Source organism: Sinocyclocheilus rhinocerous, unplaced genomic scaffold, assembly GCF_001515625.1.
Source record: "Sinocyclocheilus rhinocerous isolate Xijiao unplaced genomic scaffold, SAMN03320098_v1.1 scaffold2037, whole genome shotgun sequence".
Classification (NCBI taxonomy): domain Eukaryota; kingdom Metazoa; phylum Chordata; class Actinopteri; order Cypriniformes; family Cyprinidae; genus Sinocyclocheilus; species Sinocyclocheilus rhinocerous.
The window spans coordinates 133,466-150,990 of NW_015643204.1; the positions used below are offsets into that span (position 1 = coordinate 133,466).

A 17,525-nucleotide genomic window follows, 5' to 3' on the forward strand; every position below is an offset into this window, starting at 1 on the left:
AGCCCTAAGCACTGATATTCAGGTGTATGGATGTATCTTTGGTTTAATCTATTCTAAATGTTTGTTTCTTGGTATCAAAATGATCTGCTATCTATTTCTCAAACAATGATGTACAGTATGTGATTGTGAAACGCATCATACGATTTGTACTATACTTTGGGTTAAAGCGGCAGCAATTCCAGACCGGCCATAAAACATGCAAATGGGCCATAAAGGGAAACAAAGGAAACTTCTCCCGCTCAAAAATTCACGCCTGGTATTGGCTAGCCCACCCCAAGTCGGGGATTAATAGGAACCCTCAAAAGTGATTAGCCCAAAATGATCTTTGCTCAGAAACCCTCTTCGTTTGAGATGACACTTTTCCAAGACTCTCAAGATTTTTCCTCTTGAGTTTTTATTTTCCGGCAGTTTTTATCTTCAAGTAACTTCGATTCGCTGTGGACTTTTCCTATCTTCAGAAGAACTAGAAGTAAACTTCCAGCTCACTCCTAACGAACTCATCAAAGACCTCCGTTGTCTACTGCATCAGGACTCTTGTTCAGCAATCGAAACCAATGCAAGTAACCGTTTACAATTATTTAGATGCGTGTTTAAGTTTCAGGCCCTTTTAAGGTGATTTTTGATTCTCTGATGATTCTCGAAGGTTGTGTTTAAAATTGATGTGAAATAATGCCATCTTTTACTTTCCTCTCTCTTTTCCTTACTTTGTTTCATTCTGTATATATATATGTGTTTTGCTTAGTTATATGTTAGATATAGTTTCATTTATTAAATCCCTTATATTCACAACTGATTGTCTCTGTTTGCTGCTCACAATTCGAAGTCAATGAATGTTTTGAACCCTTGCTACAATATGCTAAATTACTGCTAGCACTGCATAAAGAAGGACAGTTTATTCTTCCTTGGCCAGGAAAATAATCGTTCCTTGAATTGATAAATGATTATATTGTCTGCTCGGTGGACGGACAGATCAAATAATTGTAATATTGATTCTGCTACAGTTAATTCGAAGATATAATCTAAATATTTATTATTAATCATAACCAGTTATAATTAGTCATAAATATTTCCCTTGTTGAGCTGAAAAACCCTACATACTCTTTTGGGTATATATATATATATATCCATTTTGAGCTTTACCCAACTCTTTGTGATTCATAAGGACATCATGAATTTATCACAAAACAAAGAAGGTTCCCCTCATTACTGTTCACACAGATGTCTTGAAAATTATTTGGGACAAATGTATCTTCATTTTTAAAGATCACTGTCAGGAAAGTGACCTAGTTCTGAAACATGATTGGAATTAGGGTAACCAGCTTGAATTTATTTCATTCAATGAGGTTTAAACAATTTGGGTTTTTATCCCCAAATCTAGCCATTGCTGTCCATTTCTTCAAGAATGGAGGAATTGATTCTGATCAGCTTTGTCTGTCAAGTTAAATATTTGAAGGCATTGATTTGGTTCAGAATTTTTGTGTACTTTTGCATACCAAAAACTCAAAAACATTAATTTAGTTGTATTGTTGTATAATCAACATCATTACATTTCATGTAATTTGAAAGACGTGGCAGTCTTGGTAAATTTATCTTTAGTGTTCGTCATAAAATTGCACAAGACTGTTCTGAAGAGGTGAGTTTTACTAATGTCCCCTTATTACCTGCACTGACAATGTACAGAGCCAGACTGTCCTATTTCTGTAGCGGCAGTCTGTTATAACTATCTATAGAGAAGACTTAGTTATGTATTCAATACCATTAGTAAAGTAATCTGGTTCTGGCATTTAGGTTGCAGAAAACAAGCACATTTCTCTCAGATTGGAAGTGGCATGTCTCATTTATGGCATCACTTTGAAAGTCCTTATTTAATTTCTTTTTTCTTAAAGGTTAATGACTTACAGTAAATGCTGCATGTTTCACCTTATAGCTGAAAAAGAGATTCATTAATATTCTTCTTTATATTTAATATCTGCAAATGGAATTTTGCAGATGTCATTCAACTAATTTTCATTTATTTTGACACTTTTTTCCTTTTATCTTCTCTCTGTCTATCTCTGTCTTTAAGATCCTTCTAATATCAAGAACTATCCAAGTGTTAATTTCCTGTCTCGCAACTCCAAATTGACCGTATCTCTTTTAGAACAAATTATTATTATTTAACTAGTGAAAATGTGAAAATGAACAAACTAACACAGAGATTCCAATTACTTCTCTTTCCCCTTGGTGCCATACTGAAGATATGATTGCTTTTTCTCTTCTGACTTACCTTCTTTAATCTAAACACTATAACTGACTAATACCATGTTTGCTTGTGTAACTCCACAGGTTGCATTTCCTGGTCTTCCACACAGAAGAGGTGCATGATGTTTTGCGGATCTGGGACGGGCCTCAGGATGGAGGTGTTCTCCTGCGAGAGCTGAGCGGCTCTACACTTCCTCCAGACCTCCACAGCACCTTCAACTCCATCAGTCTGCAGTTTACAACCGACTTCTTCACCAGCAAGCAGGGTTTCGCTCTGCAGTTATCGAGTATGTGTTTAGCCGAGATGTGTTGTTGTTAAAGATGTGTATGTGTTTTTATAAGTGTGGGTGTCACTTTTAACTAGTTGCTTATTACTAGCACATTGAATGTTTATTAGTACTTATAAAGCATGTTTAATGCTGATCATATTTTAGATCCCTTAATCCTACCTAGGGATGGGTACCGAAACCCGGTATTTAATCGGTCCCGGGGCTAAATTATGAAAGACCGGAGTATAAGTTAAGAGTTTATTGAGTCAAAAGTCGTAGTTAATACTTAATAGTTAATAGTGAGAACTGGCCCCCAAACTAAGGTGTTACTTAAATTTAATACATTTCTTGAAGTTTTGAGCATGCAGACAAAATTTCAAGTATGTGAGCAATTGGTCGGACAGTTTTGTGAGTCAGCTGTAGCCAATCATCTGAGCGAATTATTCCGTAACATGACTTGAGGCAAGTCACATGATATTTTTGGTTCATATGTAGAAATTTATTCAGTAAATGTGCTTCCGTGTTTTACCGAATACAACAAAAATGTACCCCCGCAAGCGAGCATGTAAGTTAATGTTGTTTTGGGGAAATTTCATTTGCATCTTGCTGTTTCCATTCAGCATCATCCTGAAACTCAAACAATTTCTGATGAAAAAAAAACTTGCTGGTGGGAGACAGTGCTTGAGCTCCAGAATAACAACTGAAAAGCACCATCTTTGAGCTTCTCCTAAAGCCTCCAACAGCACCCACCATGCACACGGCCTTACAGATCCAACTTCTCCACTGACAATAAATGAAACCCGTTAAGCCAAGGTTTATGTGCTTCTGTCTGCTGTCAGCCTGTAACCAGGGTAACCATCCCCGCCCACCTCCATCAGCCAACACTCCAACCACAGTGTCCTGATTTCTTGCGTGATACCTTGGAGACTCAAAAAAGACATTAAAGATTTGACATAAAAAGTCAAAATAAATAATATGCCATTACGCATCAATGCCATGCTATTTTTGTTTCAAAGCCGCACATTTTACTTTTAAAAAAGCCCATCTGGGTTAAAGCATCTTTGAGAGAGTTGATGCAGGTGTTTATATAAATAAATGAACGTGTTGAAGTGGACTAGAGCTGTCATTTGGGCTCTACAGATTCAGTGGCTGTAATTGTGCAGGTAGTTTGCCGGCTTAAAGACGTTTTTGTGAATATTCGTAATGGCTGGTAGGTCAGTACCACAAACCAGCAGATGGCTTAGATTAGTTACGCAAAGACACCAAACTTTCTGTTTATTAGTCTAAGAACAGTGGTTCTCAACCAGGGGTCTGGTGCCTCAGAAAACTTCCAAGGGGGCCTCTAGATGAATTTAAATGATTTCAATAAGAAAACAAGCATTAAAATAAGGTAAAGCATCAAAATCTAAATGTAAACTGACGTTATAGTTCTTATTTAATTATTTCCCTCAACCACTATCATTTTTATTTAAGAGCTAGGTTTCTCGCAGTCTTGGAAAGCTTGAATATATGAGGGACTTTTAAAAGTGTTATTTCTAGACCTGGAGTCAAATTAAAGTTAAAGTCCAAGTCAAATTAAAATCCTAAAACATCAAAAAGCATTTTTTTTATAATCAATGGTTATGTCAAGCTTTAAATTTGGATTGGGTAGAAATTGCCATTGTGAGTTAAAAAATAATTAAAAGAAAAAACAGCAACCCTGTAATTGCAAATGACTAGAAAAGTCAAATAAATAAATTGGTATGAAAGTGTAAACCCTGAAGGGCATTCACTTATTGAAACTTTTGGATTTATTTATTTATTGACTTATTTTAATATTTTGCCACTCCTACTTTCTGTAAATAAAATTTCAAATTGAGCAGCCTTGTCCTTTCAGCAGAAGTACCAGAAAGAAATTGGGTGGCCTTTCGATATTGTCCTTGACAATGGGAGGCCTTCGAGTCGAAAAAGTTGAGAAAAGATGTTAAAGGGGTCATATGATGCGATTTCAATTTTTCCTTTCTCTTTGGAGTGTTACAAGCTCTTGGTGCATAAAGAAGATCTGTAAAGTTGCAAACACTAAAGTCTCAAAACCAAAGAGATATTCTGGATCCATTGATTATGTTACAGTTGCTGACTGGATATTTTTCTTTCTGCAGTTTCAACTGCCACTTCCTGTAATGATCCTGGCATTCCAACAAATGGCACCCGCATAGGAGACAGCAGAGAGCCAGGGGATTATGTGCTGTTCCAGTGCGATCCCGGATACCTCCTACAGGGGGCGACCAAAATCACCTGTACCGAGATCAACAACCGTTTCTTCTGGCAGCCTGATCCGCCCACCTGTTCTGGTAAGAGCGTGCCAAATTAAGAAATGTAAACGCTTCCTTCCTCAACCAACACTTTCACAGTCATCCCTCCATCTTTTCGCTTTATTTTTAACATAAGAGTAAGCATTTTTATCTTGAATGTGCATGGAGTCTGATTTCAGATGCTTCCAGTTATTTCAGTTGTACAAAATCAGTTTATTATGCTGCTTCATGTTACAAACTGGTATATGTTATCATATTATTTTAATTAATGTATTTTTTTTATTTTAAATAATTATTGTAATTAGGGATGCACCGATACCACTTTTTCCAGTACTCGCCCGATACCGATACTTTTATTTTTGGTACTTGCCGATACAGAGGCCCGATACCGATACCAGTATCGGTATCTGTGCATCCCTAATTGTAATCATAAATAATTTTGTTGCACCAATAGTTTCACCATTTACTGCACTCTTGTTTCTCTAGTAATTTACTCATGGCCAAATTAATCACTAGACTTGCACCTTAACAGGAAATAGCTTACTTCCTGAAAAATAAGGTGGATGCTCTATCCCATTAGTTTCTCATAAAGAAAGATACAAAATGAATCCATATCCCATAAGCAAAATTTCAATTGTAATGAATATCGACAAAGTTGTGATTTGGCTAATGGCTAATAATGCTAATACTAATACACTGTGTTTTGACATCAAACCGCAGAAACCCCTGAAATCTCATGTAGCATGCTTTATATAATGAGCTAGGTATCAGCATTTTGTATGTAAACACACTCAGTGATTGTATGAAAAGTTTCACACTAAGAAGCCATTTATGTAACTACATTCAAATGCACTCAAGGTTGCCGTTCAAGTCATATTGAAATCATTTTCTGTTTCTTTTGTTCAAGGCCTAGTTCACGGATTTAGTTTGCACCCAATTTAAATGTAACCCATGCAAAATACATTTTAAAATCATACACAGGAAGTATAAGAACATAAGTGCATTGACCACATTATTGACGACATGAGGGGGATAATTTATTGTGAGATTATGAATCGGGTGCTCATGTACAGCAAAGCTGTCATTATTATTATTATTATTAATATTTCTGCTGGCCTTGGCCAGCTGTTTACCATCTATTCTCTCGCAGCAGCTACATTATAAAGATTTCATCACACTACTTCCCAGAAAAGAATTTTTGTGGACATTAGGGGCAGCAGTATTTGGTTTTCTTTTGTGAATTAAAGCCACTTTATGTTAATAGCCAGTCTAACTATAGTATAATTAGGTTGCCTTGTTCAATTAAACTCAATATGAGTTTGTGTTAATGTTTACCTGAACCACAGGCAAAACCCTGGAGATGCTTGCCTATTCCAGGTAAAAACCTGCTACTGCTGAGTTGAGCACATGACTTCATTAACTTAATCTTCGGGACTAGATAATTAGAGTTGCTAATAGTTAAAACAGGAGGTGTTTATCTCAATAAAGCAAAATTACAATTGTGTTCTAGAAAGGCAGGTTTTTGTTTTTTTTTTGACTCCAAGTCCCCTATTTGTAAACAATAATATTTGAAAGTCCCATGACTTTACCAGTCATAATTTACTTTTTTTACTCAATTTCTGCCTAATAAAATTTATATTTTTGACTTTTTAATATTGTATTGATCTATAAGCTTGCTTTTTTTCAGGTTTAGGTCATTTTAGAGCTTGTTTTGTCTTATTTTATAATTTTAAGTCATCTCAAAGCCTTACAAAGCCAAAGTTTTCTGAGGCCCCCTAGTGTGCCTCGGCCCCCTTGTTGAGAACCACTGTTCACTGTTCTAAAGTTTTAACATTAATAGCCCACATTTTGAAACTGCTAGTATGTTCGGTACTTCAATTTCCATGGTTTCTTTTTCCTTCCTTTTTTTATTGCAGCTCCATGTGGAGGGAATCTGACTGGTCCCAGTGGACTGATCCTGTCCCCTGAATACCCAGAGCCCTATCCTCATGGCAGAGAATGTGACTGGACAGTAACCGTAATGCCGGACCACATCATATCACTCACTTTTAATCAGTAAGATTGTTTTTAAGACTAAAGTCTCCCATTTTTTTGTAGTTACCTTACCATATTGTAGTATACAGTGTTATACAAGTTTTCCATCTAGTATTTATCATTTTAGATTTCAATGAAAATTATTTTCAGTAGTATTAGTTTTAGTTAACAATAACAATGCTTGTTATTTATAGTCATATCATACATGTTTACTTCCTCCAACTAGCTTTAGTCTAGAACCGAGCTACGACTTCCTGCACATCTACGACGGGCCTGATTCTCTTAGCCCTCTGCTGGGCAGCTTTTACGGCACGGACGTCCCTGAGCGCATTGAGAGCAGCTCCAACACGCTCTTCCTGGCCTTCCGCAGTGACGCCTCACTCAGCAGCAATGGATTTGTCCTGCAATACACTGGTATGTTACACTGGTATATCTTGTGGTGGGAGGAATACATTACATCCTTTCCCATTTTGTAGGCACCTTTTATTGCCTGTATTGCATGAGAATTTGGTCAAATACTAGTATCAGAATGACCTTAATTTTCCATTTGTCTTTGTTCTTTGCCTTTTGTTCTTTTGTTTCTATAGTGTGCCTTACTGCAACAGCACTTTGACTGTTGCCTTGATCACTCCCTCCTGCTCGTACCGCTTTCGTGTAGTGTATAATTATCGACCTGTGGCACTTCTCGCAGTCGTCTAGAGAAGAATTATGAAAATGAAAAGCCAGAATGCACTCACTAAAGCTGGCATTTGATCAATGTTTTGCTGTCACACTAAAGGCTGAGCATAAATGAGAACAAATGCGAGTTTGCTGTCTCCGTACGCGCCCTGCTGACCTCACTTTGTCTGATGACACTTTGGCTTATTTGTTTATTCATGAAATGACAGACTTGTCAGTAGGGCTGCACGATAAATCGCATGCGTTTATCATGCGCATCTAGTCAGTAAAGCCGGTTCTGTGATTAGTAGTAAATTTCCATCACGTGCTTTCAGATGGAGCGGCATTTACTACACAGAGCCATAGTTCACTGACAAGCTATGCAATATCACGTTCATAATCGAAGGTGATTCATCGCTGATAATGAACGCTATATTGCGTAGCTTGTCAGTGAACTACGGCTCTGTGTAGTAAATGCCACTCCATCTGAAAGCATGTGATGGGGATTTACTACTAATCACAGAACCGGCTTTACTGACTCGATGCGCATGATAAACACATGCAATTTATCGTGCAGCCCTACTTGTCAGTTCAGACACACCAGGATCCAAAATCAGTACTCACCAAGAGTCAGAGACAGGTTAAAAATTGGCTTGAGCGAGCAAATAAAACAGAGATACCGACAAATATGGTGAAATTAAAGATCTGTGCACACTGAGTCCGAAATTCTTGTCCGAAATTTTGCACGTTAAAAAAATAAATACAACCTCACGTTGTGTCTATCACATTTACACACTGCCTTCGAAACTTTTGTCCATCATAAAAAAATCAGATCAGGTTTGATTTTCTGCTTTTTCTCATCCGTAGCAAGCATTTTGATAGGAAAGGATGATGAATCCGGAAAAAAATAAAAAACGCATTAGAAAATTTCATACTCAATGTGCAATGACCTTACAGCCCCATTCACACCAAGGACAATAACTATAAAGATAACGATAAAGATATAGTTCTAAAAATCGTTCTCAATATTAAAAGAATAGCAGAAGGCTGGCTGTGGTCCAATCTTAATTACTGCCCGTCCTGCTCTCATCTTGTTAGAGCGCTGAGGAGCCAGGTGTAGGAAGATGAACTGAGTTATGGGCCGTCTGGAATGCCGACCACAGCGAACAGATTTCGATGTGCTATCGGGCCATGAAGGGCATGGGCATCAGCACAAACGTTGCAGTATAACTATGTTTGGAAGTAATATCTCAACAGGAACTGCATGCAACTCATTTTTTGCTGTGCGATGCAGATGTGTAGTAAAAATGATTGATTTCTAATTTTGGCCAAAGGATGCGGTGTGCGCTGTACACATGTCCTGCTGGGTGACGGACTGTTTTGTGTAGTCAGCAGACCTGATCTAGCCCAGTGTCACTTTTAATATGTCCTGGGTCGACCGTTCATGCTCCACGGGGCATGTAGGTTGCTGTAGCATATTTCTGGATTGTGAAATGTCGAAAGCATCTGCGTGCGCTCATTTGAAGTTTCTTTGAAGTGCACTTATTCACACAAAGAGCCTCCTCTGTCTTTATTCTTTTATTTTTAGCTTATGGGAGTCTCAGTTCATCTCAGATTCTTTTAAAAAACATTTCAACATATCCTCTTCAGTACTGACCTTTCATAGTATCTACAGCTGTTGGTTCTTCACAACCTGCACAAACAGGGTTCATAATTATATTTGGTAAATGAATTGTGAAAATATAGCAGACCATGAAACTGTATTGTATTTTTTTTTTAATTGTTCATTACTGCTGTTCGGCACCAGTAATTTTTTTTTTTTTTTTTACAAATTTATACTTTCATTCAGCAAGAACACAATACATGTTTCATGTTTAAAATGTATTAATCTAAGAATCCTGAAAAAAATGCATTGTTTCACAAAAATATTAAGCAGCACAACTACTGACTTTATCAACATTGATAATGACAAGAAATGTGCACCAAATCAGCATATTATAATGATTTCTGAAGGATCATGTGACACTGAAGACTGAAGTAATGGCTACTCAAAATTCAGCTTTCCATCACAGGAATAAATTACATAAAATTAAGAATGCAGTAAAATTTCATATTATAATTTTTACTATATTTTTGTTCAAGTACTTAAAAGAATTTAAATCTTACCAACCCCAATTTTCTTATTCTTCTAATATGAAAACTTCATGTGATTTATGTTTGCAGAATCATACATGCAAAGACACATATGTCATTTAAAAGGTTTTACAGATGTTTTATTGAGTATACGATTCGCAAGTCTTAGATTTGAAACATGTTGCACTGTAGTTCCTAATGAAATCACAGAGCAGTTGGCAAGTAACTACATTATTTACTCGACAAAGCCAATTTTTACTCACATTAGGTGCTTGGCGAATATGTGTATACATAAAAGTCCCTGTGTGCACTGGATTATCAGTCTTACCTGAATAGCCATAAATCATTATATATTGCTGCCTTTCATTCTTTATCCCTCTCACCATACTTTGTTTATTTTCCTCAACAGAAAATCCCAGAGAGTCGTGCTTTGAGCCAGGCCTGGTGCGTAATGGTACTCGTGTTGGTACTGAGCTGAAGCTGGGGGCAACTGTCACCTATTACTGTGACAACGGCTATACGCTGGAGGGAGACGCCACTCTCACTTGCATCATGGGGGGAGACGGCAAGCCCAGCTGGAACAAACCCAAACCTGTTTGCATAGGTAAAACATAACAGTTCAGCAAATACTCAAGCTTTCGTTCTGTAACCATATGTGTTCTTACTTTGTCAAAGACCTGGTGTTTGTCACATCTGCTGCCGTTCCCTTGGAAATAAGCAAAGGCTCATCTTTGCAATGGAACCTTGAGGAATACTTTGAACAAACTTCGGCAAACACTGGGGACATCTAGTAGGGCAGTTCAGGAATCAGACAAGAAAAGTAATTTAAGATCAGCAGAATGAGGGAACGGCAGAGAGGAGATGCGGAGGACAGAAAATTAGTCTCTAATGCCTTCTTTCTGTGGCTGTCTCTCTTGCTCAGCTCTGTGTGGTGGTCAGTATTCGGGGTTGGAGGGGGTGGTGCTCTCCCCTGGTTATCCTGGAAACTACAGCAGCGGGAGGACTTGCCTCTACTCAGTCATTGTGCCGAAAGACTACGGTAAGTAAACATAGTATTGCGCACGCATACTTCCATTGCATTACAACCAAGAAGGTCTACAGTGTACGTGAAAGCTAATTCCCATTCGTTTCAGTGTTTTTTGCAGAAAAATGACAACAATGTTTGGCAAATGACATTACAAGAAATTGACATAGTTCCAAACCTTTCACTAGCAAAAATTCTGAGATGTTAATGACAGGAAGAAATATAAGTTTGTTAATGTGTTTAGAGGCCTTCAAACACATCAGGCATTGGTAAAATTATCTAATATAATTTAAAAAATGCAGCATTTAAGTCCCTTACAAAATTATCAGAATGCACAGCTACATTCAAATGGTTGTTAATGGAAAAAGATGCTTTGTAGTTATATCATGTGCAAGGGCTAATAACATCATGCTAACCAATGAGCTCAGCAAATCCAATACACCATGTTTGAATCAGACATCCAAGGGTTAAATCACAGCTCTTCCATGTTACATTTGTGTCCTTATCAGCCAGAAACACCAACTTTTGGTCAATATTTGGTCTGTTTCTTGGATTCTGATTTAATTGCATTATACTGGATAGCCCCAACAGTCCCAGAGCAATCTCATTGGTCCAGATTCCAATCAAAATGTGTTCTGGTTGGCTTTGATTTGCCAGTCAGAACTTGTCGTGTCATGATTAGTTAGAATGAGTTGTTACAGTGAACTTAAAAACCAATAGAACATATGTAGCTGCCTATATGCATACCAAGATGGTTCACTCATATTTTGCACATGCATGTTGGCTTGACCAACCTGAAATTTTCACTTTTTAAATAATATTTGGGCATAATAAACTAAATTTATGTCTTAATCTATTGCTGGTTTAAATGTTATTTAAATGTGAGTTCAACAAGCAGTTTTTGTCATTTTAATATTTCCCCATTTGAGTAGTTAGGAGTTGGACTTGCATGCCCAAAATAGCTGCCCGGAGGCACTGCAAATTGGCCGCCGAGTGAACTGACTATCCTTGAAAGGGACTTTGACCCGTATTGCCCTTCTTTCAGGGGTGTAGAGCCTCTAGCTTTGACAACTTCTGAATATCCCCTAATATTACCCCAGAAGCTTCCACTTGACCCTTTTATTTGATCCATAAAACATAGAGGTCATTTGGCCAATTTGGGGTTCCTACAAAGTGTGAATTAGCAGATGTGTGAGCCTGTCTGTATTTCTCTGGGTCAAGCCAAACGTTGTGGAAGCAAAGCTAATTAAGGCACACATTTCCGTAGGCATGGCATAATGGCTTCAAACAGCTGCGGGATAGGGAGCTTCTCATCGCGGGCTTTCTTTTTTATGGCTCTCGTTTGGAAATTTACTCTACTAAGCACCAGGTGTGTATAGAAAGGACAACAGGTGGTTCACAGGTGTGATTAGGTTCTGTCTTTTACTATTGAATTAACATTTGCACAGTCATGGTTTCAGTTGCATATTTCATAGGATTTATGTAATTATGTCTCTTCACTTTTTCTCTTTATCTCTCTGCAGTGGTGTTCAGCCAATTTGCATTCTTCCAGACTGCACTAAATGATGTTGTGGAGGTGTATGATGGGCCTACCCAGCATGCCCGTGTCCTGAGTTCTCTCTCTGGGGCCCACACAGGTCAGCAAACCTTTCTCGAATGGTATTAACTTGACTCTATCGTTCTATACTGGCATTAGGAGATGAATGCTAAAGAGGTAAATAGAAGTCAATTAAGCAACTCGATTAGCAAGATGAGTTGCACCTTTAAATAAAAGAGACACAAGCCTGTGCGGTTCACTGATACTAACATTTAAAGCTAAACTGTGCCATGTTTTGCATCACCAAATGGAATTATAAGAATAATAATTTCTGTATGTATAAAGTCCTGCATAAAATGAGTAGCACCACTTTTGGCTGAGGCAGTGTTGCTGCGTCATTTCACTTTTTCATTGTTTTTCCATGTAAACGTGATGCACGGATATGTTTGACCGCTGCTTTTGCGTCTTGTGGCTTTGCAGTGTCTTGAGCTTGACATGAGGTTTAAAAATGCAGTTAAAAGTTCAACTTAAAAAAAAAAAATCTATAAACCATTTCCCCCATTCCATTGGAATTTCAGTGGTGTTTCAATACAACAAAAAATGTGTTCTGTGTGAAAGGCCCCTTACAGTGCTCTCTGCTAGCAATGGACTAGTTGAGGTTGACTAGTTTAACTTAATCTTTTTTCATATTTTCTTTGGCCTCTTTGTTGTGCTGTTTTTATAGTGTCCCACCACAAGCATTGCTTATTTAAGACTGTGTAAAGTTCAAAATAGCCCAACCTTAAAAACCTGCATTTTATTCACTACATTGTGTTGTGCTCTGTATAGCTATTTTTAAATGCAAGAACATGTGTTGCAGTTTGTACTGCATATGTCCCCTAAGAAACAAATCGGAATAAGCTTAGTCAAAGACTTAAAGGGATAAAACAACAAAAAATGTAAATTATGTCATCATTTTCATCAAACTCATGTTGTTCCAAACTAGTTAGTGTTTTTCCCCCCCTCCCCTCTCTCTCTCTATACAGTGAAAGTCAGTGGGGTTCAAAACAACCTTGGACCGCAATGACTTTCATTGTATGGACCAAAAAATACACAGACATCTTATATAGACAGAATATCTTCTTTTGTATTTCACAGAAGAAAGAAGTAACAGGTTCAGAGTAACATAAGGGTTTGTAAATGAGGACAGAACTATTCTATTAAGGTTGATTCATTCGTAGACAAGTTCAGACAACCCACTTTTTTATGATATTTTATGATATTATGATATTTTAAATTAAATTATGTAGTTTTGTACATACCTAATCTCTGAATATTAAGCTCTGAATTAAAAAGACACATTTCAGCTTTAAATTGTTAAAGTTGACTCAGTACTTGTGTACAGTCTCTAGAGTTCTTAATTATCAGAACATACAATGACGTACGTGAGAGATAATGATGTACTCCAGAGAATAAAACGCAGAGTTTCACATAACAAGCTTGATGACTCATACAGTCTAACAAACAGATTTCAATGGGATCCAGTAAATAGGGCTCTCTTCCTTAAAACAGAAAAGAAAACAGAATCAAATAAGCAAAAACAGACAAAAATAGATCTCCAGTGAGACGGCGAGGCTGAAAGCTTTTATTCAGTCATAATGGAGTTCCGTTTAATGTGGTCAGTTGAGGAGATTTCGGCTCAAAGATCAACAGGGTTTTCTCGCTCGCTCTCGGCTTCTGACATTCCCATGACAACACAGATGAGCTGTGTACATTTCTATTTTTTCTTTACCCTTCACACCAGTCAAACACTGGTGATTAGCATATGGCGTGAAACCCCGCGCTTAAGGAAGGTGAACCGCTCAGAGCGTATATACTATCTGAGATGCGCTTTTTAACTTCAGATGCCGGTGTGAAATCAGTGAAGTGTGCTGGGGGCTGCTGGAAATAATGCACATTTTGGAGCGTGAATAGAGAGCAGGGACTAGTCAAGATTGATACTGGGCCGCATAAAACTGCAGATTTTCTATTATCTTTTTTGTGCTGCGGAGAGAAGAGAAACAAGTGTTGCTGTATGTGACGTGTTAAAAGCACAGTTGTCAGTTTTGATGGATGTTTCTCAACTTTCTCAGAAAATCATGCATGGGGAATGAATAATCTGCACAAGCGAACATCAAGTTTCAAGTGAAGCCGTCCTCTGTGAATTAACAGTTGGTAACTTATTTTAAACAACAGAAAAGGATTCTGTTCTGTTATAGACAGAAAAAGGCCTCATATGAAAGCAGTGTGTATTTATTTTGCTGAGCATTTTAACAAGTTACCATGGAAGTCTATTTTATCTCATAGTTATATTTTATTTATTATTTTTGTTATTGAAGCGAAAACAGGTGATTTAAGCAGTTCATGGCAACACTTTGAGGTTTGGGTTCCATTCTGTGTAGATTAAATACCATTCGATTGCAAATGTGTTCCTCATGTAAATCAAGTTTGTAGCAGTGGCGGCTCGTCGGTGGAGGCAGGGGAGGCACAGCTTCCCCATAATTTTGAGGTGAAAATGGAAGGAGGACGATTTAATGTTAATAAAATTCACAATTCATTTCAGTTCATGTCTCAGAATGTGTATTTTTGTTTGTAATATCACAGTTGTAATACCATAACGTGAAAGCGCCGCTTTTCTATCGCGAATGTGCCGAATCTGCTGATGTAATTACAACCGCTAGGATCTTGCTGTATGTATGTCGTTTTCCTTACGTTTTCTGACTAAAAGCAACCAAAAAGCCATTTTAAAGTGGTTAAGCAAATAATAATAATAATAATCGGCAGGGATCCCAGACCAATACAATTAGTGTGCCGCCTCTATTTTAAAACCCACGAGCCGCCACTGGTTTGTAGTATAGTTTTAATAGTCAACTCTCAATAATCATTTTATAATTTATGGCTACAGTATAATTACAAGAAGTCCTAAATATTTCACTGAGCAATATATACTACTGTTCAAACATTTGTGGTCAGTAAGATTTATGCTTATGCTCAGATATTATTTGATTGTAAAAACAGTAATATTGTGAAATGTTATTACAATTTTAAATAACGGTTTTCTATTTAATATATTGTAAAATGTGATTTATTCCTGTGATTGCAAAGTTAAATTTTACTCCAGTCTTCAGTGTCACACAATCCTTTAGAAATCATTCTAATATGCTGATTTGTTGATCAAGAAACATGTCTTCTTCGTCGTCTTCGTTGTCGTCGTCTTCTTCATTATTTTCTTTATGCTTTTTTTTTTGTTTGGAAACCTTTTTTTTCAGGATTCTTTGTTGAATAGATCATTCAAAACAACAACATTTGTTTGAAATAAAAATATTGTGTAACATTATAAATGTTTTTACTGTTACCTTTTATCAATTTAATCTATTCTTGCTATATACAAATATTGTATATATTATTGTTAAAGGGGGCATAACACACACAGTTTCACCCAATCTCATGTTAATCTTGAGTACCTATAGAGTAGTACTGCATCCTTCATATCTCCAAAAAGTCTTTAGTTTTATCATATTTATAAAAGAAAGATACAGCTTTACGATTCTCTCCGGAAAAAAGCCAAGCTTCTGGAGGCGTGCCATGGCCGGAGCTAAAGAGTGACAAGCACTTGGGCGCCGAATGCCAACAAAACAGACATTTGATGCCGTTTCACTTACCGTCTGCAGTTCTGACTCATGACCGGGATCCTTTATAGCTGGGACCACTCCATCTTTCAGTATCAAACGATGTGCAAATCCAGCGTCGAACTGGGCCTTGTTTATTAAACGTTCGTCAACAAACACACTTGTGAAACTCTGTCGCTGCCCCGGAAAAACAAACTGTATCCACTGTTTACATAATGCTGGGTTCTTTAGGAAGCTGAACAAAGTTATCTTTCCCTTACAACCAAAAACACACTTCTTTGGATTGGAGACATTCTTCCCGAGCAAGTCCCGTGCAGCGCAGCCGCCGAATGAAGCGCATTGATGGGCGCGATCTCGCTCTCGCTCTGGTCGATGCGTGCGCGGCCGCGCTCTTCCGGGAGAAATGCCCATATAAGGAGTTCCACCCTCGTCTACGTCATGAAGAGCCATGATAGAAAATAACTCTCCGAAACTTGTACGAACCCGGAAGTAAGATTTTTTGCACAGAAATACTCCGTCATACGTCCAAATTGTTTTTTTAAACTTTGTCCATGCTTAGCATGAGAATCCAACTCTTTAACAGTGTAAACAACTCTGAATGTATGAGACAGCATTGTACCCCCCCTTTAAAAAAAAATCTTACTGACCCCAAACTTTCAAATGATAATGTAACCGAATGAGGAACAAAACAGAGTATTATAAACACTATAAACATTTGGGAACATAGGGCTTAACTAAATTTGTGAATGCATTTTTGCTTCCCATCACTCAACAGCTAATCCTTCGGTTTCTGTGGGGACTCAGAACTAAACGAGAAAAATGCTAGGCCTAAGTCAAAAATAAAACACAAATTAGCCTACCGGTATTAATTAATTAATAAGCACTATAAGCATTTAGGGTCTAACTGCATTTGTGAGAGATTTTTCATTTCTCAGCAAATCCCTCGAAGTCTTCCTCCTCCATATCGCTGTTAAAGAACTCTGCCAACTCCAGAGGTAGACAAACTGGCATGTCCACCTCTGTCGAGTCATCAGATTGGACACAGTCTTCTGGAATCCTGACAGGATGCTGTCAGGCCACGTCAATCCACTCCACAACATCCTTGAATGTTGCATGACGCATCCTCCCGGAGGTGAAGCCGTGGTCACCATCCAGGTTTCCCACCGCTGACATTGTGGTGTGATGGACACCGTTTACGAGCAGCACTGCAGAATAATGTGGCCATCGGAACAAACAGCAGGTGTGTCAGGGTTTCCCCACACCTCTACCTCGACCGGATTATTACTGTAGCTGTCACTCTGCCGGCCGCCATCGGAGGCTTGTTCTAATAACATCCCAGCATGTCAAAGGCATGAACAGGAGCGTTGGTCGATCCCAACATGAGCGAGAGTGTTGTGCGGTTTCATCTTCTTTGGCCACTGCACGAATTTGTCAACACCGAACCTGCTCTCTGCAAACCCCTGTGGAGCTCGACTGTGCCCCAGGGAACTGTGGGTAGATTCAAAGCCTCAGCCCCCACATTGCGCAACAGAAAGCACATACGCTAATAATGAGCGATGCTGAGAGGGATGCATTTTGAGATTTGGATTATTAATAGACCTGGGCTTGGGAACATGCAAGATGTGAAAGTAAAAGAATTTCAAACCGATGCCAATATTGGACAGACAAGAACTTGTTCTTTAAAAAAAAAAA

General features: G+C 38.0%; 1 protein-coding gene across 1 annotated transcript in view; it reads left to right on the forward strand.

Moving 5' to 3' along the window:
• Nucleotides 1-17,525, forward strand: part of LOC107757197 (CUB and sushi domain-containing protein 2-like) — a gene marked incomplete at its 3' end in the record, with an annotated part of 138,525 nt that overhangs the window by 116,221 nt on the left and 4,779 nt on the right. The window contains exons 27-33 of the mRNA XM_016574613.1: nucleotides 2,326-2,528; nucleotides 4,649-4,840; nucleotides 6,718-6,856; nucleotides 7,062-7,249; nucleotides 10,035-10,229; nucleotides 10,548-10,664; nucleotides 12,173-12,286. Coding sequence (XP_016430099.1) covers nucleotides 2,326-2,528; nucleotides 4,649-4,840; nucleotides 6,718-6,856; nucleotides 7,062-7,249; nucleotides 10,035-10,229; nucleotides 10,548-10,664; nucleotides 12,173-12,286 — 1,148 coding nt within the window. The remainder of the gene's footprint in view (nucleotides 1-2,325; nucleotides 2,529-4,648; nucleotides 4,841-6,717; nucleotides 6,857-7,061; nucleotides 7,250-10,034; nucleotides 10,230-10,547; nucleotides 10,665-12,172; nucleotides 12,287-17,525) is intronic.